This window comes from Tachypleus tridentatus, chromosome 6, assembly GCF_004210375.1.
Source record: "Tachypleus tridentatus isolate NWPU-2018 chromosome 6, ASM421037v1, whole genome shotgun sequence".
NCBI classification, from domain to species: Eukaryota; Metazoa; Arthropoda; class Merostomata; order Xiphosura; family Limulidae; genus Tachypleus; species Tachypleus tridentatus.
The window spans coordinates 93780338-93804371 of NC_134830.1; the positions used below are offsets into that span (position 1 = coordinate 93780338).

The window sequence follows — 24034 nt, forward strand, 5'->3', positions numbered from 1 at the left end:
CACTTTCATCATTAAGATCAGCACTATCACTAAACAATTTCCTCCTTCTTTTGCAAACAAGCTCTAGATTAACGACTTCTACATTACTTGTTGGTCATTGAACATGGGGTTTATTGAGAAATAGCTTCAGACTACTCTCACTTGGTTGTTGTAGTGAACCACGACACATGGCTTAACATTCTCTTCCTCTAAAGCCATTTGCATTGATTTTATTTGCCAACAGGGTTCATATTCTGATTCTGTTTGGCGGTAAGACTTGTTTTATTTCTCATATTAAACGGTTTTGTGTCAATTGTATACAGGCACTAAGCATCTTCCATTTCCACTCTTCCATCTTTTAGGGAGTGGATAAATTATATGTGTGAAAACGGCTTGTTTTGGTTGAGAAAATTTTTTTACGTAGAGGAACGAACAATGTTTCGACCTTCTACGGTCATTGTTAGGTTCACAAAGAAAGAAAGAGGTAACTGGAAGCTGACCACATGTTGAAAGGCAGTTGTGTAATTGAGTGTCGAAATGTAGAGGGCGATGCTTAGGTGTTTGAATATATAATAATATATTATTTATTTTATTATTATTATCTATTATATTATTTTTAATATAGGTATAAAGGTGTTCTTTTGTATTGGTTTATTTTGGGCTTGAGTTGTTGTATAAGTAAGGCTTGTTCAATTTTGCGTTTATTTCTTTATTTGGTATTTGGGTGTTTTCTATGGTTATGTTGTGTTTATTTGACTTGCAGTGTACGAAAACGTGTTAAGGTGTCTTTTTATGTTCTTTGAATCTGGTTTCCATTTTTCTACTTGTTTCTCCAATATAGGAGACGTGGCAGTTGTCACATTGTATTTTATAAATAATGTTGGTGTGATGTTTGTCAGTGTATCAGTGTAGTTTTTACATAGTATAGACCTCAGTTTTGTGCCTGGTTTTTGAATAAACTTGGTATTAACTGGAATGTCATATTTTGTTACTAGTTTTTGCCAAATGTTGTTTATTTTTCTGCTGATGTCGGGAATATATGGTATGCAGCAGTATATAGTTTCGTGACTTATTGATTCGTCAGATATATTTACTTTTGTTAGTTGATTTTACTTTCTGTTTAGGTGTGTGCGTATAATGTTTTCTACGGTTTGTGGAGGAAACTTACTGATGTTGATGAAGTATTGTTTTATTTTGTCTAATTAATCGTTAATTTTATCTGGTTAGCATAGTTTTATGGCTGTGTTTATTTGTTTCATGTGCTGAGTCCCAAGGAATGTATAGTTCAGTATGGGTGATTTTTCGGTGGATTCGAAGAACATAAAAAAGTCACCTTCATACGTTTTCGAACACTGCAAGTCAAATAAACACAACATAACCATAGAAAACATTCAAATACTAAATCAAAAAACAAACATAAACAAACGCAAAATTAAAAAAGCCTTACTTATACAACAATTCAAGCCCAAAATAAACCAATACAAAGGAACACCTTTATACCTATAATAAAAAATAATATAATATATAATAATAAAATAAATAATATAAAATTATATATTCAAACATCTAAGCACGCACTCTACATTTCAACACTCAGTTACACAGTCCCTTTTAAACATGTGATCAGCTTCCTGTCAGTTACGTCTTTCTGTCTTTTTGAAACTGATGATGACCGAAGAAGGTCGAAACGTTGTTCGCTCTTCTATGTAAAAAAATTTTTTCAACCCAAATGAGCAGTTTTTACATATATATTTTTTTCTACAAGTGGGTTTTCTCGACATCACGGAGTGGATAAATGTTATGTGCTCATGATTTATTGTGCCTTCGTGCATTTCAAGCTGGACTATTGGTCTCTAGTACTACCAGAACCTCTGTCTTGAAGATGTTGGACCTTGTACATAATTTGGTCGTTGGCTCTGCACAAGGACTTGATGCATTTCATTAGCTCAAAGTCTGTACATTGAGTCCGAGAAACTTCTTCATCATAGATATATACAATTTTTCTTACTTTATGTTACCAAACTTCAATCAGCTTCACATCTGGAGCTGTGTCTTCCTTCTTCAGTGGACTGTGCTCTTTGGGAATAGATGGTCTACCATATTTAATTTGGTCTTTCTAACCAGTAAGTTGAGTCTCTCATATATAGATGTTGCTGAATCCAATGAGCAACCCATCTCACCATGGCTCATTACAAACTCTACTTGTGACCTTTCCTTGAGTCATCTGAGAAGGACAGATACTATTGATTCAAAATACTTGTTCTCTTTGCTGAACATCTTTCAAAACATTCTTTTGTTTCCCTGTTTATATATGGTTCAAAATCAGGTAATTTTGTGGGCTCTGCTACCGTTTGCTGTGGCTCAATGGTTGCTCATAAGATCCCTTCTATAGTTTATGGGTTCACTACCGAGTTGTATGCAATTTTCTTGCCTTGAAACACAAAGAAGCTAAGCAGTATGCTAGCTGTAGTATCTATACCAACTCCCTTAGCTCTCTGCTGACCTTTAAATCGTTTCACATATGTTCTCACCTTGCTCTCTTGGATATTCAGCAACGACTGGCTCAGTTTTCTATGGCATCCATTTCCGTTCAGTTTTTCTGGATATTTGGCCATGTCAGTATTCTAGGTAATAGGCTTGCTGACACTGCAGGTAAGTGTATCTGCTCTGGTATTGTCACAGCTATGCCTGTTTATATAGGAACTACGGTACTGTAATCAAGGTATGGCTTCACGCCGGTTGAGAGTAGATTTGGGGATAGTAACTTGATGACAAGCTTTTCCAAATTATACCTAACGTTGTCCTTTGGCCGTCTAGTTTCTGTAAGGATCGAAGGAAGAAAGTTGTTTTGGCGGAGCTACACATTGACACATAGGTCATAGTTGCCCACGTTTTCCTTTCATACCGTCCTTAAGAGTGTATATGGTAGCACTATTTTAGAAATGTATTTTCTAAAAGGTTACCCCTGTACTTGGATGGTATCATTGGCAATGATGACACTGTCCAACTCGATTGTATTTTTAGCTTTTGGAAGCCATAGGCATTTGTACTCCTGTTTAGTTTTACCTGATTTTTGTCGCTAATTTGCTTTTAGCTTATTTAGTTTTTATGGTATTTTAGTTCTGTTAGCGCTTTAACAGTTGTTTGGAGCAAATATATAGTCTAGCTGCTTTGCACTACTGAGCAGCTAACAATCCACCTTTGGCATTGGATGTCATCATTGATGTTGGTAACACTGCTCAGCTTAACTGTATTTTTAGATTTTTGCGAGGCACAGACCCTTCTTATCCTATTTAATATTTAAATGAAATACATGACCCATCACCTAACGATCTGAGAAGAACAGGTGCAGTGATGCCCTATTCTGAGAATATTTTCATTTCTAGATTACTTGAGAGCCACACAGGTTTTTACGTTCTTATTAAACTATTGTGAGGTTCATAACTGAGGTACCCACCTCTCACGTTGTCTTTATGTTAGTTTTTAGTAATTCTTGACTAAATTTATTTGTCGTATTTAAGAAAAGAATATAACGAATGTTATTGTAATTTCTGTTCAGTTATTTACAAGTCAACGAAGGATAAAGATAAACATGCATATTAAAACATGATGTACTTTAGAAATTATTTTGGTTGAAAGAGAAAAGTTACATGAATATTGAAAAAAGTATTACACTGATTTTAGGCTGAAAGAGGAAATTGTATTAAATAATGACAAACTACCATGTTAAGCTTCTTTGTGTAAGAAGGAAATTAGTCTAAATAACGATAAATCACCAGGTTAGGCTGAGCGAGAATATTGTCTTAAATAATGAAACATTATGACCTGTGTTTGTTGTTTTATTTTGGCAGTAATTTTGGTTTTATATCTCACAAGCCTCGAATGGGCTTGCCAGACCACCAGGGTTGCTCAGAAACCTTTGTTTCTCCTCCATCCTATTCGCGAAGTTAAGGTTTGGGTCTGATAGGAATGAATGAAGATAACACATGGCGGGTATGATATATAATGGAACACTTGTGATAAATTTGGCATTGATATATTTGATTGTTAATTGATTAAATGGGTATTACAAACTGTTCTAAATTAAATAAAACTGCGAACTGGTGTTCTGGGAAAGCTGTGGAACGAGACAACAGGAAGAGAAAGAGAGAAGGGTGTGTTTTTTCTTATTGCAAAGCCACATCGGGCTATCTGCTCAGCCCACCAAGAGGAATCGAACCCCTGATTTTAGCGTTGTAAATCTCGAGACATGCCGCTGTACTAGCGGGAGAGGGTGAAAGAGAGAAGGAAAGATTACTTAGTTTCACGACGATTGCGGCTTGAGTGTTGGCTAGGTGGTCCTTGGGTGGGCTACAGAGATAAATGCTGTTGTGAGGTAGCGAGTTGCAAGATTAAGAATTTACAAGTTTGGAGATATTGAATTATAATGGAAAGTGACAATTAGAACATGACTTTAAATTAACTTGATATCTTAAACATTACTTTAAGTTTGCGCTTTAATTTTAAGCTTTTAATATTAAATGACATGACACCTTTTCAGGGCATGAACCAAAGAATCTAACAATTCAAGGCTAATAATTTTATTGTGGAAGAAGCGTGAGTACCCTGAGAAAACCTACTTTCACGGAGAGGGCGCCGAATAAAATACTCTGACCATGCCCGGGTTTTGGTGCCCCTGAAAAGGGGCGTTTGGATTGAAAATAACATAATAAGTGGAAATGTTCTTTGCCACAGTCATGGTCCCTTTGGAGACGGCATGTTTGGCCAACTCTCTAGCTAAAAGCATATATACTGCAGTCTGGATCTCCCTGCCTGTGGGCCGACATATCATCAGGTTATGCTACTGGTTGTGAAATGAAAAATAACTTGTCATAAATAATGACAAATTATTAGGTTCATCTACTGATGGTTGGATAAAAAAAGTGTCTTGAGTAACGACAGTGTCTTTAGTTCCGTAGATGCGGACTATTGGTGTTGCTTTTACTCCCTGCAAGTGGTTCGTGGAAAAGTTTCATGATTACGGAAAATATACAACAGAATATTGTATAGATCCATCATGTTCACCAGAATAAAAAGAATTACAGGAGGTCCGGTATAAAAATGTATAAAAACCAATGGTTTAAGAGCTATACTTCTCCATTGTATTAAGACTGAAAAGAATATTATGTGGATATGTTTGTTTGTTTTAATTAAGCACAAAGCTACACAATGAGCTATCTGTGCTCTAAAACCGGGTTCTAGCGTTGTAAATCCGCAGACATGTCGCTGTGCCACTGGAAGAGGGCGTGTGGACGTGGACAAATATTAAAGCCTGGTAGATTGATAATATGCTATTACTGTCAGAATATTTGCTTTTATCTACCAATAATAGATTATTTGGTACCGATAGTTAGCTTAGTAAATTCGATTATTAATTTTAGACTAAACGGAGAAAACCCTACAGTTAAGGATAATGTGCTGAGTTTGGCCATTAACTGTAATCACAGAAGGTAGATTTTGACAGTTATTAAAAACATTCAGGCTGACAGTTAGTGTTGCTTAGTCACTGAAGAAGGAAATTTTATGAACAATGAGAGTCAGTTAACTTTGTATGGGGGAAGCAAACTGAAAGAAATGTGATTAGAAAAATTGTAAGTTTAGGTTTGGATAAGTCGTTAGAGAACCACACCAAAAACAGATTTTAGACATACAGGAAACTCTGTTACAGTTCGACGTAGTCATAGACTTAATACCTGTTGATATATGAAAATCAGTTTTTAGTTCTATTTTACATAGGTGACTCGGGAAAATGCTCCACTTAATATTAAATATAGTTTGTGTCAGCAATAATATATATATAACGAAAAAAAAAATTATTTTTGATTTTTCGGCCTGGCATGGCCTAGAGCGTTAAGGCGTGCGCTTCGTAATCTGAGGGTCGCGGATTCGCGCCCGAGTCGTGCCAAACATGCTCGCCCTCCCACCCGTGGGGGCGTTATAATGTGACGGTCAATCCCACTATTCGTTGGTAAAAGAGTAGCCCAAGAGTTGGCGGTGGGTGGTGATGACTAGCTGCCTTCCCTCTAGTCTTACACTGCTAAATTAGGGACGGCTAGCACAGATAGCCCTCGAGTAGCTTTGTGCGAAATTCCAAAAATAACAACAAAAACAACAACATTTTTGATTTATTTATTATCCAATATTTACTCCTTCAGCAAATATATAAATCAACAAGGTAACTCATATTAAAAACTAAATCATTATGTTTGGGAGTCCTGCGGTTCGAAACTTATCTACTTTGTAAAATACTTTCAGTGGTAATTATTAATATTATATGTTTGTTGTGGTTAAGAAGTTAGTACACAGGATCATCTACAAAAGTCGTAACGTTCCCAATGAGTGTTTTCAAATAAACTACTGTTGTTGTTGTTTTTTTCAGGAGAATAAAAAGAAGCAACAGCAATTAAACTGATTAATGTCTCAGTACGGCCACTACAGACACCAAATCTGACTATTGTATAAAAGTTAGGAATGAAGATATAACACTGTATTCAAATTATTTCTATATTTCTTGGCTCATTAACTGTTTCCATACCTCTTGATAACTAATTAAAGTTAAATGTAATGATAATCACATAAACTTTCAATTGGGCTGTTTTTCATACATGTAGTCTAATATTAAATTCACAGTAAGGTAAATCTTGTTTCTTTAGATGAGATAAAGCGGAATTTAAATGAAAAATTAGGATTTACATTTAAGTTTTTCAGTTAATTTTAATATTTTAGTTGCGGTTTTTTTTTCAAATAAGCACTTAAAATTCTCAATTATTCAAGACAACACTTTAAATGTACCAGCATTAATATCCATGTGGCACTAATCTGTGACTTCTGTATTTTATTGAACTGGACCGTTGCATTTAAAGAAAATCTAGATGTCGTACATGGATATTTTATCAGTATTGGATTGTTTGATATAAGAAGCCTGAGTGTACATTTATAATTTTTTTTTTATTATACATCGTATTTTTCATTTTGTAAAGTTGAATGTTAAAATAGTATTTAATTCTAGAAATGAAATATTAATTCAATAAACGGGAGTAAATTTAAATGCTCCTGATAAAAAATAATTAATTAAGCAATAATAGTTAAAATGTTTTCCAGTGGTCATACAGATAACTCGAAAATGTAATCGAATGTTATCATTTTTGCACTAGATGGCGGAACCTCAAGTTTGACTGTGTTTTCTCATAGCAAAGCCAAAAACCGACAGTACTGGAGAACATATTAATTTAAACCCAGTTTTGGATTTCGCGCAAAGCTACTCGAGGGCTATCTGCGCTAGCCGTCCCTAATTTTGCAGTGTAAGACTAGAAGGAAAGCAACTAGTCATCACCACCCACCGCCAACTCTTGGGCTACTCTTTTACCAACGAATAATGGGATTGATCGTAACATTATAATGCAATCCACGGCTGAAAGGGCGAGCATGTTTGGCGCGGCGGGGATGCAAACCCGCGACCCTCAGATGATGAGTCGCACGCCTTAACCCACCTGGCCATGCCGAGTCCATCTTAAATCCAAATAGTTCTCCAGGAATATGTTCTTAGAGAGAGTTCAGAAATACTGAAGCTAACATTATCTGTATATTAATTGTAGTCTACACTAGACAAGTTATCATTTTTACAAAAGGAAGAGAACTGTCTTTTCGCTCCTTGTATCACAGCGGCATGTCTGAGGACTTAACAAAACTTAACTTCAAACAAATAAAATTTCATTTCACCTGTAACTAATGGAATTTTATTTTGTATTTCATGTTTTTCGTAATCACTAGGTGACACAACACACAAAGAAAAAATGGAAACTCCGAAAGGATCGAGTGCGGTTTTTTTCAAAGCTATGGGATCTGAAGGTAGATTTAAAGAATGTTCTTCTTGGAGTCACTATCATTTCTCAGCATTTTCCATTACGTTTTTCAGGTGATTATACATTTTTTTCTTTAACTTTTTAAAGTTCAAGTGGCCTGAAACTTTTATCCTGTATTGATTAGCTTATATAGGCGTATCCCGACACAAGCGCAGCCACTTGTAAGTGTAATTTGTATTTGTGTTATCGATTATTAGAACAACAGAGGACCAGCTGGTTCGTCTACTCTGGACTGTGCCATCAGCTGAACTAAACTTTAAACAACTAGAAAATCAACTCTTATTACTTAAGACTAAATATTAACTTACAAATATTTATGAAGCCTGCCCTTAAATTCTTTAAATTTGACACTAGGTGAAACGTAAAACACTTAGTTAAGTTGAGTGGCTGAACTTGTATGTTTGTTTGTTTTGGAATTTCGCACAAAGCTACTCGAGAGCTATCTGTGCTAGCCGTCCCTAATTTAGCAGTGTAAGACTAGAGGGAAGGCAGCTAGTCATCACCCCCTCAGATTACGAAGCGCACACCTTAACGCGCTAGGCCATGCCAGGCCCCACTGCTGAACTTGTATCATTATTAACTTACAGTATACTTTAAGTTAAGCGTAAAGCTACACAAAACTATGCTTTAAGTTAAAGGAGTACACAATCTTTAACTCTGCATTAACCTATTATAATTGTTGTGTTGCAAATCAAAACACATGCTTGGATGGGAATAACCTAACAGTGAATGTTATGAAAAAAGGGATCTTATTGTAGTGGTTGAACAGTCTGTTTAACCTTCCAAGCAGTGTGCTGTTGCTAGTGTTAGGGCAAATGGGATTTTAATTTATATCTACAGAAATTCTGAATACAAGTCTAAAGAGTTCATAATTTTATTCTATAGTTGTTGTTGTTTTTCCATTTAGAGTATTGTGTACAGTCTTGGGCTCCTTATTATAGGAAGGACATTGAGCTGTTGGAAAGGGCTAACAGGAGGGCTACTAAAGTGGTGCCTAGGGTTAAGAGATTGCTGTATGAGGAGAAGTTAAGTTCTCTGAAATTATTTTATCTTGAAAAAGAAGATTTAGAAGGGATCTGATTGACAGTGTTTAAAATTGTTAAAGGAATTGATAGTATTGATGCATAATATTTTTTCATTCTTAATGGTGAGAATGGTAGGATTAGGGGACACAAAAATATATTTTGGCAGGGTAGAAGACATCTTCAGCTAAGACAGTTTTTATTTTCCTAACATGAGATTCTGAACAAGTGAGAAGCCACTTTAAACTAGAAAAAGAAAAGTGAAGAATTTTGCATGATGACATTTATGTTTGGTTGCATAATAAAAGACTGTGTATGGAGTTATATTGTCTTATATTACTCTTGATTTTGGGGCTGATGAATTAAATAATTTGTTTTGCATTGGAGTCATATAATGGATTTGTAGCTAACTATGATGCAACAGTTTATCTAAAATACTTTTATTGTGCTTGCTCTTTAAAAATACTAGAGTAACCTAGGAGTAACCTATTATTTCTGCTGCATTCTTACTTCATGATAAGAAAAATGAATGGTTACACACACTGTTTTTTTAGTCTTAATTAACTGATCAATGGCCAGCTTATATTCCATTTATAACAGTCATAGGGCAAGCAAATGATAATGTTAGAGTTGTCAAAATAAAAGTTATTTCACTATTGAAATCACATTCTTTTTGAAAGTTTGGCTTTCTAAATACACAGGGATAAGAGATGATAAAAAAGTGTATACAGATCATGTGTTTCAATTTTTGGATTCTTAAAGTAAAAATGTGTTTTCTAAGTTCAAAGTTATGTGGAGCCTTGCATTTGTTGACCATTTTGAACCACACATAGAAAAGACCCTATAACACATTTTTGTTCATGGGCTTTAGAAGAATGTGGGTTGTACTCTCCTACATTAAGAATTACAACAGATTGTGCAGAAATGTTTTAAAGTGTGGTGAAAAGAATGACTGAGCACAAGAAATTGAGGCTGGAAGGATTCCTACCAGTGTGAACTTTTGCATGGGTTGTGTGGCATTAGTTGTATGCAAAAGTGAGTTGAGAGAAGATAAAGGTGATCTTGTTAGTCCTGATGATGTTGTTGATTTTGTGTAAAAAGTCTAATTTAGAATGAAGAACAAAAAACATTGGATGGTAAATGTGCTATAAAAATATGAGAAGGACTGGCCAGGTGGGTTGTAAAAATAGATGTATTACTTTGCAGTCAGCTGAAATGTTTTACTGTACAAGGACTTTCCAATGAAATTCATACCTGTAGAAAAGTGTATGTGTCCACTAATAAGGTCCTGTTATCAGACCTAAGCAACTGAAATGTCCATAGAGAAATATGGAACATCTTTATAAAACATTGTAACTTAAGGCAACTGAATATAAAATTGTGGAAGAGAAACAAAAGCTGGTAGGAAGAGACAATATGTAAAGGACAATATATATGAGAGTGCAGCACAAGATTTAATAGAGTTGTCATTATTGTGAAGAAATTATAGACAATTTTAAGCTATATATACACATAGAAGCGAAAGACTAAAAAGTAACAAAATCACAAGCTGAAATATCATGTTCCTGAATTTATTAGACTTTTGGTAATTTTGAAGGGAAGACCACTAAGGAGTTTTTACCAAGGAATAATCTGACCAAGACTGATTTCTACACCAAAAACATTTGATATGCATTTAAATAAAAAAAAAGAGTAAGTTCTCTCTCAAGATTTGGAATTTTCTACAAATGGTGACTCTTGTTAGTCTATTACAAAAGTTGATAAATTTGACATGTTCATTGAAGATTTGAATGCATTGCAACCTGGAGAGTGGGTAACTGATGTAGTGATTGATGGTTTTTTTACAATTGTGTTCAATCTAACAGAATGTAATAAATGTTTTATCAGTATTTATCTAGTTCCATACCACTTCATGCAATGATTTAAATGTGAACAGAAAACCATTACCCCTCTATATTTTACTAATGGAGCCAGGGAGTCCCTACCACAATCAGTTTCCAGTCACTGGGGTAGTAGACAGAGGTTTTTCTTGCAGAGTGTTAGTGTGTTCCTTTACTCTTGGAGAAGATGGCAAATTTGGAAGCTCTTATACTCTGGTCCCTGGATGTTTTTCCCAGATGTGAGTAGGAGTGGCACCAGTCTCTGTGGGAGTCTACTTATAATACAAGTTCAAATTGGACACTATGGTGTCTGGTTGGGGTGTGCATTGCTCTTCTCTTTGATCAGTGCTGGTTTTGTATATTGTTTGTAGAAGGAGATCCAACTATCTTCTCATAATTCCAAATGCAAAGTGGTCCCATCCTAGGTCCTTAGTTGAGCACAGTGTTCCTTGTTCTTTCCATAACTTCAAGAGTAAGTGGAATGGTTCTTGTCTGCATGGTTGGGGAATGAGAATGAATGTTCATAACTCCAGACCAGATGAGTTCTTTTCCTTTGGTTGGATAAGGCATACAGTATTCCATCATTCCTAGTCTGGGGTGTTGCCTTTTGGACTTCTTAGGTGGAGGAAAAAGTTTGTCCACTTTGGTGTTGTCTACTTTATTGTAGTGATTTTGTTGGTTTGAAATGCATCATTCTAAGGCTAAAGGTGGGAATCCAATCAAAAGTATATCAATATATAACAATGTGGTCCAGTAGACCTAGCTACCAACGTGGGATATAGGGGCCAAGACCCCTTAGTTCCAACCTGAGTTGTGTAATTTTGGCTATCTGGTTGGGGATGGCCTATAATTAGGATTACTGATTATTTCTACCTTTGACACAAGAACTAGGTTCTGGATGAAGATCATGCCTGTTATGTAGTGTGGTTCCTCTACTTGTGTACCACTTATATCATGATACACTCCTGTTCTATGCAGAAACCTTCTTTATGGATCATGCTTGCACTGGCTCTTCCACCTTCTTTGTTAGGGATTCTAGCTATAGTATCAGTGAATGGTAAGTATGTTTTGGAAGTTAACATTTTTCATAAAGTGAAAATATATTTCCAATAAAACTTGCTTCTGCTAACACTCTCCCACCCTGTCTTCCCACCAAGATCTGGCATAAGTCTCAAAAAAGTGAGTACATTATCTAAGTGAGATGCTTATATCACAGTACTAAAATAGAGGACGTATTGATGAGGGTGGAGAAATTTGAAAACTAGATATTGCTATTAAATGGAGTATGAAAGACTGGAGCATATGAGACTAATGCTTAGATAAGCAAAGCCAATGCCAAAGAATAACTATTGCATCAGTCATGGTGAATGTTATTGGAATTGCATTTTCAGTTCAGGAACATGTTAACTTCTCACATGAAACTTTGTAAGCTGGAATAATAAAGAATTTTAATATTCAGAAATGCTAATTTTGATCTGTTCATTATTTTTTGCATGTGCAGTAAATTGTTCAAAAAACAATTCCTCAAAACATGCATTTACAAACATTGTGTTCACTACATAATTAAAGCTACATGTTTTTACATATTACACTGGTTATATAATGTTCATGTCATTTTACCTCCTGTGAGAGGAGAAACATGGAACTTAGGTCACAGTGCAGGTCAAGTAATAACACACTGTACTGTCAGTGACCTCTACTTCACATGACAACTGAGCAAGTGATGAAGTGATCCAGTGGGATTGTTCTTTGATGTACAAATAATAGTATGACACTTGGGACACTTTGGTGCATCACTCAAATGCAAAATAAAGAAAAAAGATCCCTGACCAAGGTACAGTTTTAATATAAATAGAAATGAAAATTGTTATGATGTGTCAGTCTCTGCCATCACTATTGAGGAGTATTGAATGATTTGAAACATCCAGAGAAGTGTGTTCAAAAGTGCCATTGACTGACAGTTAGTCACTATTTGCAAACAATCCTGTGAAGTTGTACACAGTGCACTGTGTGTGTATTATATTGAAAAGGGTGTTATAATTTTTTTGTTAACTGCTTCCTCCAAAATGTTAAATTGTGTAAAAAGTGAGAAAGGTACAACTAAGTTAGTGTTAAATGGATACTTATTTGTTAAAGACAAAAAAGTGGAAGAAAAAGTGTATTGGAAATTATTGAAATTTGAAAAAAAAAATGCAAAGGTTGTCATAACAATTGGTGATAACTTTAGTCAAGAGTATTGTGAGCACAACCATTTTGGCAGCTGGTATTAAAACTGAAAATATAATGCACAGCATATGAAATGATTCAGAGAATATACATGATGCATCACATTATATTGTCTCACATTCATCCTTTGGACTCAGCCAAGCTGTGGCAGCAAAGTTGTCATCCATAGACAGCATAAAAAGAACTATTCAAAATTTATGTGTAAAACAAACTCTAAAGCTAGTTACTTTCAATTATCAAAGAGATATTGTTTTTCCAAAAGAGTAAACTAAAACTGAAAATGGAGAACAGTTTTTAGTATGTGACTCTGGTGTGACAAATGATCAAATATAAATTTTCTGTATAAGAAGAAGCCAACAATTAATGATTATTTGTATGCAAAAGGAACATTTAAAACAGTTCTGAGTATTTTAGAACAATTATATATGATTCAAGGAAGCGTTACTATTCCTTTAATTTACGCATTGTTACTGAATAAAAATGAACACGTATTAGACTACTTAGAAAGATAAAGAAGTTAGTACTTGTCTCAGATCTTATGTCTATGTTAACAGATCTTGAACTTGCAATGATCAAATGTAATTAACATTGAATTTCTGTGTGAAGTTAATCATGGGTGGTTTTTACATTTTTGTTAGTGTATTTATTGTGGAATTAGTAAAAATGGCCTCAGGCAAAGATACGACACAGATGCAGATTTCATATAAAGATTCATATGGTCTCTACATTAACATTTATTCCTACAGACCATGTTGCAGAGATATTCAACTGTCTTATTGATGAAGACATTTTTCCACTTGAAGAAAATGTATGACATTGATTATTTTGAGGATACTTAGATTGAATGTCCTGATGAAGACAATAATGCTGATATCCTGTATTTAAGCTTGATATGTGGAATTGCTATAAAGGTATGTTACAGGACTTGTCAAAAACTAACAATTCTATACAAGGATTACATTGTAGCTTTTGCAAATCATCCAAATATGTGGAAGTTCGTTTCTGTGACAAAGAGGGAACAAAGTTTGAAAGAGCTATGTATTGAGCAATTTTTGATTGGTCAAAAGAAATATTGTGACTGTGTAGAGAGGTTAAAAGAAGTTGTCATTGCATTTGAACCAATAAATAATATAAATGATTACATATATGGTATTGCATATTACAGAAGTAATTAATTGTTACATGGTTAAAATAAAAAAATAATATTGGTGTTTTATGAATCTTTCAAATGGGCTGGTAAAATTGCCTATTGTAATATCATGATGTAATTATGTTCTCTATTCTGATTAAATATATCATTTTTTACATATATGCATGTCTTTCCTTATTTATTAAATAATATTGATTTTTATTTCACTTTGAAAGTTCATCAAAAGGTAAGTTATATGCCTTTTTATAATATTTTATATACAAATTTATTAGTAAAAAATCAATTTTAAGTTTGAATATTTGATTAACTTACTTTGTAGAACTGGTTTTTGAAGAAGTTTTCTCAAAGAATTTTCTTTAAATCATTTTCTTGTGGAATGGGACTAATTGACTAAACAGAACATCTTTAAATTATTGAAAAATATCAGGAAAAAAATTTCACAATAGAAAGGATAATGATACTTAAGGTAAATACCATTGCTTATTTATAACATAAGGATATACAGATAAATATTTTGGAATACTACCAGTGAATTAACTATTCTGGATTCTATTCAGTTTGTATGTGAATTAATTCAATGTCCATCTATAAAAAACACTTTATAATACATTTTATCTGATCTCCCTCTTTACGAATATACCTCTAAATGAAACCATTTTAGTATATTTGAACTTCTGATATAGTATTTACCTCTTCTGACAAAATTAGCTGCTCTTGTTCAATTCTGTCTTCTCTATGTATACCACAAGCATTCTATGCCACCCTATTGGAATTGAAAGATTCCAACGTGTGTCTTTTGCAAATCATCTTGTGTCACTTCTTTACCAATAGGAGCACGACATACTCAAATACAACCTGAACCTCACTATTTTTTCCCAAACAGGTTGAGCCTGTTAAGACGGATGAGGACTCCCACCTTCTGATTTATGTGTACTTTCCCATTCCCCATTTGAGGAATCAGTTAGACCTGATGTAATTTTTTGGATTTGGATTTTCAGATATATGAAGTTTTATCTCTTTTTCTCCTAGTTCTTATGAGCCTTATCCTCCTTATTTCATGATCACTATTCCAACCCTTTTTTGGTTTTTCCTCCTTTCCTTGATATTTGGGTTTGTGCTGATTGATTTGCCTTGCAATTAAGGAATGGGATTAGCATGCCTTGTCCCCCACAGGCTTCGGATCAGTTCATTCTTTCATACCATCGTACTGGCTGTTTCTTTTTGAACTAGCAGTTGTTAGGCTTCTGAATTTCCTGTCAGTCTGATCCATGCCCATTATTCTCACTTGTATCTTACCCTTACAACTCTTTTATATTATCTTTCTTCTCTACACTTCATCTCTGAGGTTTCCCACAGAAAGCCCGAGAAATTTTCTGGGAATTATCTTTCCCATCTTTTCTTTAAACTATGTTGGTTGTTATCTTCAGTGCTGGCTTTGCATACATGGTTTCTTTGTTGTTGGGACTTTCTAGGTCATAATTTGATTTTAGCTCAGGTCTGTTTACTATCGACTTTGAATTTTATGTATGGGCACCATTTCTGTGGTGATACTTTTGATACAACACCAGAAACTAGAGTCACAGGAGCATTGGACCAACAAAAATTTATTTTATACAATATTGTTGCATGTTTGTCTTAGTCAGAGCCCATAAAATACCTATTATCATTTTCTGTCCTTCCCCTTCCCATACCCTTACTTGTCCCTTCTTCTCGGGGTGCCTCTTTTTGTTCAGCAGTGCACTGCACATCATTACTGGAAACTACCCAGTGGGTTCTGGTCCAGTGTAAGCTCAGCTTGCTTGTATATTCTTTGCTGGAATTCCTTCTTCAAGAGTCTGTAGGTTCTTTGGGTTTTATCAGAAGGATTTGTGTTCCTTTCTTCCTCCACCTCCTCTCTACTTTTTTCATTTCCATCCCTACTCCTCATTATCCTGTGACCAATTGGGTAGTCTAGGCATTTGCTCGCACATTTTAATGTTTTTGGGTTGAGAGTTTACTGGTACATGGACAACATGCTTCTTCTGGCTCATTCCAAATCAGAATTAGCCCACCATACTTGGTAGTTTCCACCCCAACATATATTAAACCATACTGTGATAGTCTATGGCATATCAGCATTAGACTATAGCTCTTCACTAGTAGAAAGGCAACATATCTGTCATATACAATATACACCATAAATATATCGTGTATTGAAAAAGTTTAATTTTCACAGAACTGTTTGATTCAGCCTTTTTTTTTCTTTATTTACTCAATTTTTCTACAATATACTTGCCATTTTAACTTTCAATTAAGAAAGTATTTAAGATGTTGTATCATAATTATACCCAAATACAAAGTTAATTCTTTCCTATAAATAATGAATAAAAAAAAGAAAAGTTTAATAGGTTCATGGATTGTCTGGAGTATGAATTTACCATTTTCTGACTGGTCAGGGATCAAAGGCCATGCCATCACCTTTGTTGACTTGCATTCAAAATTTTATTGAACTACTATTTTATGTGTTTATGTTAATAAATTTGGAATCAAATTATACATTACAATTCACACTTTGATATTATGTATAATTCAATATCTTAATTTAAAAGTAAATATTAAAATAACATGTTTAAATATAGATATTAGTGAATTATGTGATATGTTGAATTTAGCAGTGTTTAAAATTAGGTGTTTGTGATGTCAAAATACTAAGTCAATAATTTTGCACAAATAAGGAATCAAATTACTGATACTGATAAGCTAGAATATAAAATAAGAATTTTGTATTTTTTTGTTTTGCTGAGATATGGCTTATGTACTGAATCAAACACTGTGGCCCTGTTCAACTCTTTCCATTTTTTTTAACTATCCCGCATGCACTCTTCCTAGAGTATATGATATGTGAATAACCAATCAACAGCTTAGGATGTATAATAATTGAAATGTGACTGTGTTTTACAAAATAGTGGTTTACTAAAACACAGCCAAGACAGGGAAGATTAAAGGTCAGTTTTATTTTATTGGATATGTAACAGGAGCACGTGCACCTCATCAATGCAAGTTATATATTGTTAGCTAGGCATAGCTGGAAGGTAATTATATAAAAAATAGTAAATATATAGCATTATGAGACTTAAATTTCTTAGATTAACATTTGTATTTTCATATTATAATAAGTAGTAATTTTTGCACAAAAAAGCACAATTTATATTTTTTCCTAAGTTTTTTATGGTGGTTACCAGGCTGGTCAAGTGACACAGCCCACATAGTTAGGGTATAGAAAATAAAAATGAAGTCTTACTGAAAACAAACACTTAAAACATATTTAGGAGGTTTTAGAGATTAAACATATAATATTTGAGATTTATGAGATCACTTTGCATTTGGACCAGTAATGAAACAGACTTGATATTTTGACAAATAGATTTTTAGTAAAAATATTTCATTAAAAAATCTTATTTTTGTTCCACATAAAAACTTGTAATCTTTACTAAAAGTTTACTAAATTTTATGAAGATACACATTATGTATCATAAGTTATAATGTAAATATTTAATGTGTGCAAATGTGTTTGCAAATTTGTGTATATTATACCTAGCCTGTTGCAAAAGGGTTGATGTTTATGTTTCTGATACTTCTCAATACGAGTTGTCTTCTTTCACAAAGGTGACTTGAGACACTCTAATGGTGAGTGATATTACCACTTTGGTGTATCAGGTGCTCGGTTTCATTTTATGTTCTTTATCCTTGACCCAGAATTTCTGACCTTCTGCTTCCATTGCTTCAGCTGAGCCTACCACTTCTTACAATAATTTTGACTAGCTGTTTCCACCACCTGCTTTTTTTCTGGTTCCTTTCTTTATAATGAAGATTGGTTAATCCTACTTTTATCCATTGTTGCATTGATTGCACAGTTATATGATATTATTTCTATTTTTTCAGTTCTATTTGTTGAATCTATGGCTACATTGTTGCATGAACTCCTCACTATGTCTCTTTTCTTGTCCTCATGCTCATGAAGATATATTTCTTTCTCACCTTTGTACTGACCCTCTGCTTCTTTGTTTTCCTATACATTAAGATGCATCTTCCAAGACATGTAGTCAAATTCTTCTTTTTTTGAACTTCAAACCTGTAATTCTCATCTTCCAACTTGGAATCTCCCACTTTCTCCTTTATCTTTCTTTCATCTCTTTCATGCTCAACTTCTTCACTAGCTGTCCATGCTTTCTGTTGTTTTCAAAGAATCTGCATCTTGAGACTATCAGCTTCACTGGAGGAAGTTGCACATGCCAGTTCTCTACCTTTACATTGATTTCTTCCATTTTGTTCCAGCTAATATAGATTCTTTTCTAGATGTTACTTAGTTATTATATCTTACTTTCTGTAGTGTACTTCCTTTAATTGTATCTCAGGGACCTTTTTATTGCATCCTTCCTTTGAGATGAGATTTTGAGTGGTATTCCTTATACTTTCGAATCTCATTTGTCTACATTTCTCAGACCAAGAGTTTCTCATTTCTCATCCTTAGGAATACACATTCTCCTGCACCTCATCCACTTGCTATTTTCCAAAGTCCATCCTCTCAGAGGGCTGGCTACTGTGGGAAACAAAGGTGGCTTGTTTCTAGAGCAATCCCTTAACTCTAATCTGGTGGGAGCTCAACTTTACAATCTTTGGCCCTTCTCTTTACAGAAGACCATTGGGCCATACAGTGTTCTTTCTCAGGAGGCTTTTCCATGACCTTCCACTTTCACCCTTTTCTTTCATCTTCTTACTTATTCAACAATCACTCCCATCATTTTCTTGTATATTTGGTACCTATTATTAGATCTGCCATCCTTTCAACCAATTTTGGATTATCCCTCAGTTTAAGATGGATGTTTTCTCATTCTGAAGTTGGTACACTCTTTTGGGATGTGGATAACCAAGATAGAAGTCTTGGGCCTTTGTACACATTCCAGTTTGTCCACCCACCTGTTGTTTCCTTTATGTTGACTATAGCTGACTTGTTTACTATCATGTCCAAAGGTCTCTCATAGAGGATGCATTTGGTAGGCCTGCAGTTCTGTGACTGTATGGACAGTTGGCTTTTACTTATCCCATCCAACTAGGCACCCACGTCTTTAATTTTCTCTCACATTTTAATTGACTGGTCAAGCTATCTAAATCAGTCTTTCCAGCCAATATTTTACTTTTGCAATTTTTATGTGAAGTAAGTTTAGTCTTCAAAATATAGAGCTCCTGGTTACCAAAGCTCTCATGTCTGTCTTTTGGGAATTCTTTTTCTTTGTGGGGGATCTTGAAGGTTTTTACCCCACATCCTTTAGGGATGTAAGATAGTGACTTTTTATTCATTGGAATCATTCAGTTTTTCAGGATTCATTCATACATTTATGATGTGGGTACAAAATTGATTAATATCATTTATTCTAGACACTTTCTAGAGGTGAGGAGTTTTTTGCAAGTGATGTCTTATCAGATTTATTGCATTTGTATATTTTTAGTGGCCCAGTTGAATTGCCCACGATACTTTTATCTTACATTATTTGCATGAACTTATAGTATCTTTATCTGAGGGTTTTCAACTACCCCTATAGTTATCTTAACCACTTCTGCTAGATTATACAGAGGGGTAAGTATTTTCATTGCTATGATCGTCTCTTTATTTTTCAGGGTTCCCTGACCTCACTTTCATAGGATCTCACACTGTAGGGAGTGTTGCCTGTGCAGGTGTGCCTTTATGGAACCAATTCTGCACTAGCAACCACTAATTCAGTATACTTGATTTAAGTTGGAACAGGCTCTGAAAAATTAGGTGTTTCATGCAACCACTTATAGACTGACCAGATCTTATTACTGTGCAATGCTGGACTACAATCCATGGACTATTATAATAAAGCACAAGGGGATCCTGTCCATACTTGCCATTTACTGGAGTGAATAAATTGGTATCAGTTTTCTTGTAAACAACTTAAAACATTTGGTTCATCTGTTGCACTGATTTCAGAATACTATTACTTAGGACTGTACTAATGGAACTGGGAAATTCTTACTACACCCAGTTTCCAGTATCAAGGATAGTGGATGAAGTCTTTTCCTTCAGTGAATTTCTTCCACTCTTGGAGAAAAGAGCATAGTTGGTGACTATCTGGGTCCTTGGATGTTTTTTCCCTGATATCATGGGGAGAGGTACCAGTCTATACAGGACTCTCGTCATAATAGTGGTTCAGATTTGTTGCTTGGCTATGAGGTTGAGTTGAGCATTGACTTTCTTGTTTGATCAATATTTATTCATTACATTATTCATGGATGACAGTACATTATCTCCTCATTATTCTCATTGCAGAGTGGTTTCATCCTAAGTCCTTGATTGGGTATAGTTTGTTCCACATCTTCTCTATATTTCTAGGAGCAAGCAGAATTTATCTTGCCCACTTGGTTGGAGAGTGAGCGTTCATAATTTCAGACCATATGGTTTCTGTTTCCTTAGGTTGACTAAGGCATATACAATTCCATCACTTCAAGCCTGAGATGTTGCCTTCTGGACTTCTTCAGATTGAGGAGAAGATTTGTCCACTTTTATGTTGCTTGTCTTTTCATCATGATGTTGGCTCAAAATGCATCACTTTATGGCTACAGGTTAGGATCCATTTTTAAGTATATAAATCTTGCAGTCCAATTGCCCTAGCCACTAGCATGGAATATAGGGACCATGACCCTATAATTGCAACCCCAAGCAATGAAACCTTACAGTCATGTAAATTTCCATCCATACTACATCAGTTCAGTTCTGGGCAAAGAGCATACACTTTTTGTGTGTAGTGTGGTTCCCCACTAGGGTGCCAATCACCTATTGACCCAACCATGATCTAAGCAGACACTTTCTGCATGGATAATGCCCTCACTGGCTTGTCCACCTTATCCATGTTGGATTTTAGCTGTGGTGTAAGAGAAGATAAGTACACTTTGGAAGTTAACATTTTCTTAAATTAAAAATGTATTACCTTCTCTCATACTCTCCCACCTTCCTTCCCATTAAGAGACTTTCTTTTGATAGTCTTTGCCCCACCACCTCTGTTAAGTGAAGAACATTCCTTATATGAGATGGATGTGGTCTCCTACTGATTGATAACCTGCTAGTTTCCTCACTCAAAGTGACATGCTCCATGAATTTCTCCTTTCTGATGTTACTTTATCAGGAGGGAGCTCATTTGTTAATTTTCTTATTTCCACCTGTCCCTCCACACTATTTTAGCAGTATGGGATTTTAGCTATCAGCTTTGTGAAGAGTTGAGTGACATTTCTGAAATTAACATTTTCCTTTCTTGAAAATGAACCTCCCACTCCAATCTCCACATCTAGTGTTTCTTTCATGATACATGAGGTGCCCATATAGACTACTTACTGATGGGGAGCTATAGTTTTATGGTGTTTACATCATAGACATAGAACACATGTGGGAATTAGAGTTGTATTCAAGATCATTTGCACATGAAAAATAAATTATTTTTGTGGCAAAAAGTACTATCTATCACTTCTGTGTGAAGGTAAGGAAAATGTTATATTTTGTGATGTTAAGCTTCTGTAGTAACTACTTTTCAGGCCCTAGTGTGTCCATTCAAGTTATCAAATAACGAGTGACAAATATTGCATGTTCTACAAATAAACTTTAAGGCTGCTGAAGCCTTAGAAACTTCAGGAGGTTGCATTTACATGTACTTTTTATTTTTCATTCTCCTAGAAATATGCAGCCATTACTCAGTATGTTGGTCATGTTTTTTTTAAATAATGCATAACAATTGACTACTCTCATACATTAAATTTATAAAACCAATTCCAATAAATTATTTTTTTGACTGTGTTATGGATGCAGAAATGGAAAATTATGTAAATGAATAATTTTTCTTTCAAAATGTTTTGGAGTTTTTCCCTTGTGAAATTGAAGTTTATAGAACAAATATTGCTTTGTTTAAAATACTTCTTATTTTTGTGGATAATATATTGATCAGTTTATGATGCTGAACTTTTGGAGTAGTTAATATAACAGAAGTGTGTATTTGGTAAAGTTTACTATAAACAAATAATATTATGTACGGATAAGTATCAGTCAATGAGAACAGCAGTGTTTAATCTGTCTATTATTGTTATTTGTTATTTCAGAAATGCTACATACTACTTTGTTACACCGAGATATTGTCTTGCATGCAATTGCCATGGAGTTTCATAATCATACTACAAGTCTTGAACAAATCTCATTTTTATGTGTCTGTGTGTATTGCACCAAATGATTATGTAATCATCATTATGCTGTACCCTTCCAGCAATAGTAGAAAAACACCCAAGTGCAGTAATACTCGTGAACACTAGCACGTGTTCATATGTGTTTTTCCTGTGTTTTTTGAGTTTTAGTTGCCTTGATTTATAAACCTTTTTTATTTAATACTAAAACAGTTTTATCTTCATATTAATTTTTGCTATTTTCTGCAGTGTATGCAAAAATAAAGAAAAAATATCAAAGGCCTAAACATCTCTCTTCATGCATTTTCTTCAGCTAATACGGTGGTGGCTGGAGGAAACTGGTCTATTTATGGAACTGATGTTTAGTTGTTATCCTTGTGGGTCACTTAATAAAGTATATGCCTATATGTGACAAGCCCCATATTTTAATCTGTGATATGATGCTATCAGTGTCATGGATAACTTATATTACTATCATCTTATAGAGCTGTGATGCACAATGGTATAACAACAACAATTACCCACTGATGTTTTTCATACATGATTTCCTGCTTTAATGCTTCTGGTGGTAGTTTCTTTCTTTGTGTGCTGCTTTTCCTGTCCAGGCTCATTGTCATTCTGTATCATTGCTTCTGTATAGACTTCCTCTTCTGTGTATGATTTCTGAAACAGTCTTATTTCTTTTCATTGCTAAAGCTATCTCAATCATGATTTTTCCCTCTAAGCATTGCTAAAAGAAATGTTTTTGGCCTAGGACACCAGTATTTTTATACCCCATCAGTTTTGCACTCTTTCAGAACATGCTGATCATGTGACTACCCTATACCAATCTTACTGCACCATTTACACAAACACAGCTAACTACCTCTTCTATTTTAGTACAATCCTTACATTTTTTGATTGGCATTCCTGGTATAGGCATGTTTTAATTCATCCTTATGCTACAAAATTTGGATTATGCTTAATCACAAATTTCTGTCAGTTTCAAGGACTTGTGTTAGATTTCCATTATTTTTACTCATTTGTTTTAGAAGTAATTCTGCTTTAAGAATTTTCATTTGTTCATATCATTTAATATGGCAGATAAATTTCTCACCATGATAGACAATGATTCTGACACAGTCCTTATTTCTCAGAGTCTACGATACCTTCTTGGAAAGCACAAGTTTTAGTGTGCTGAGAATTCATGTCTTACATTTATCCAGTGATTTTTTTCCTTACACTTTTTATTTTTTTGTGAAGAAGGTTCTAACTACTGAGTGGAAATTTCTTTCTACAGCACTTTCCTCCTATTTCTGTGACTCCAGGTAATATCCTTGGTTAGTTATTCTTCTTCTTCCCAGAAAATTTGTGGTATGTTTTTTAGCTTGTATTCCTCACTTCCAGGAGATATACCCATGTTTAGTGAGTTTATGTTAGCTTGTGTGGATTGGTCTAATTTTCTTATGCTATAATTTTGGTCTTTAATGCCTTCTCTGCTCAGTATTTAATGCTATATTTTTATTATTCTTTACCAACTCAGTCACTTTAGTTTCAATTTGCATTTAGAGTTTGTTTTTTATTTTTTGTTGTTTAATTTTCAATATATATCCGAGCTTTTGCACAGTCATTACTGTTTGGGTAATTGTAACTTTGGCCTCTTTTGTGGGTGTTGGT

At 34.4% G+C, this 24034-nt stretch overlaps 1 protein-coding gene across 4 annotated transcripts in view; it reads left to right on the top strand.

Annotated features, from left to right (window-relative positions):
• Positions 1–7775: 7775 nt before the first annotated feature.
• Positions 7776–24034, top strand: part of LOC143253065 (sugar phosphate exchanger 3-like) — a 59650-nt gene continuing 43391 nt past the window's right edge. For 2 of the 4 annotated variants that reach the window (XM_076506251.1, XM_076506252.1), the window contains exons 1-2: positions 7794–7933; positions 13755–13919. Coding sequence is in view for 2 of the 4 variants with exons in the window: in XM_076506247.1 (XP_076362362.1) it covers positions 7812–7933 (122 nt within the window). In the remaining 2 variants the exon portion in view is untranslated. Of the gene's footprint in view, positions 7934–13754; positions 13920–24034 lie in introns of all 4 variants that reach the window. The other 2 variants (XM_076506247.1, XM_076506248.1) reach the window with 1 other exon arrangement.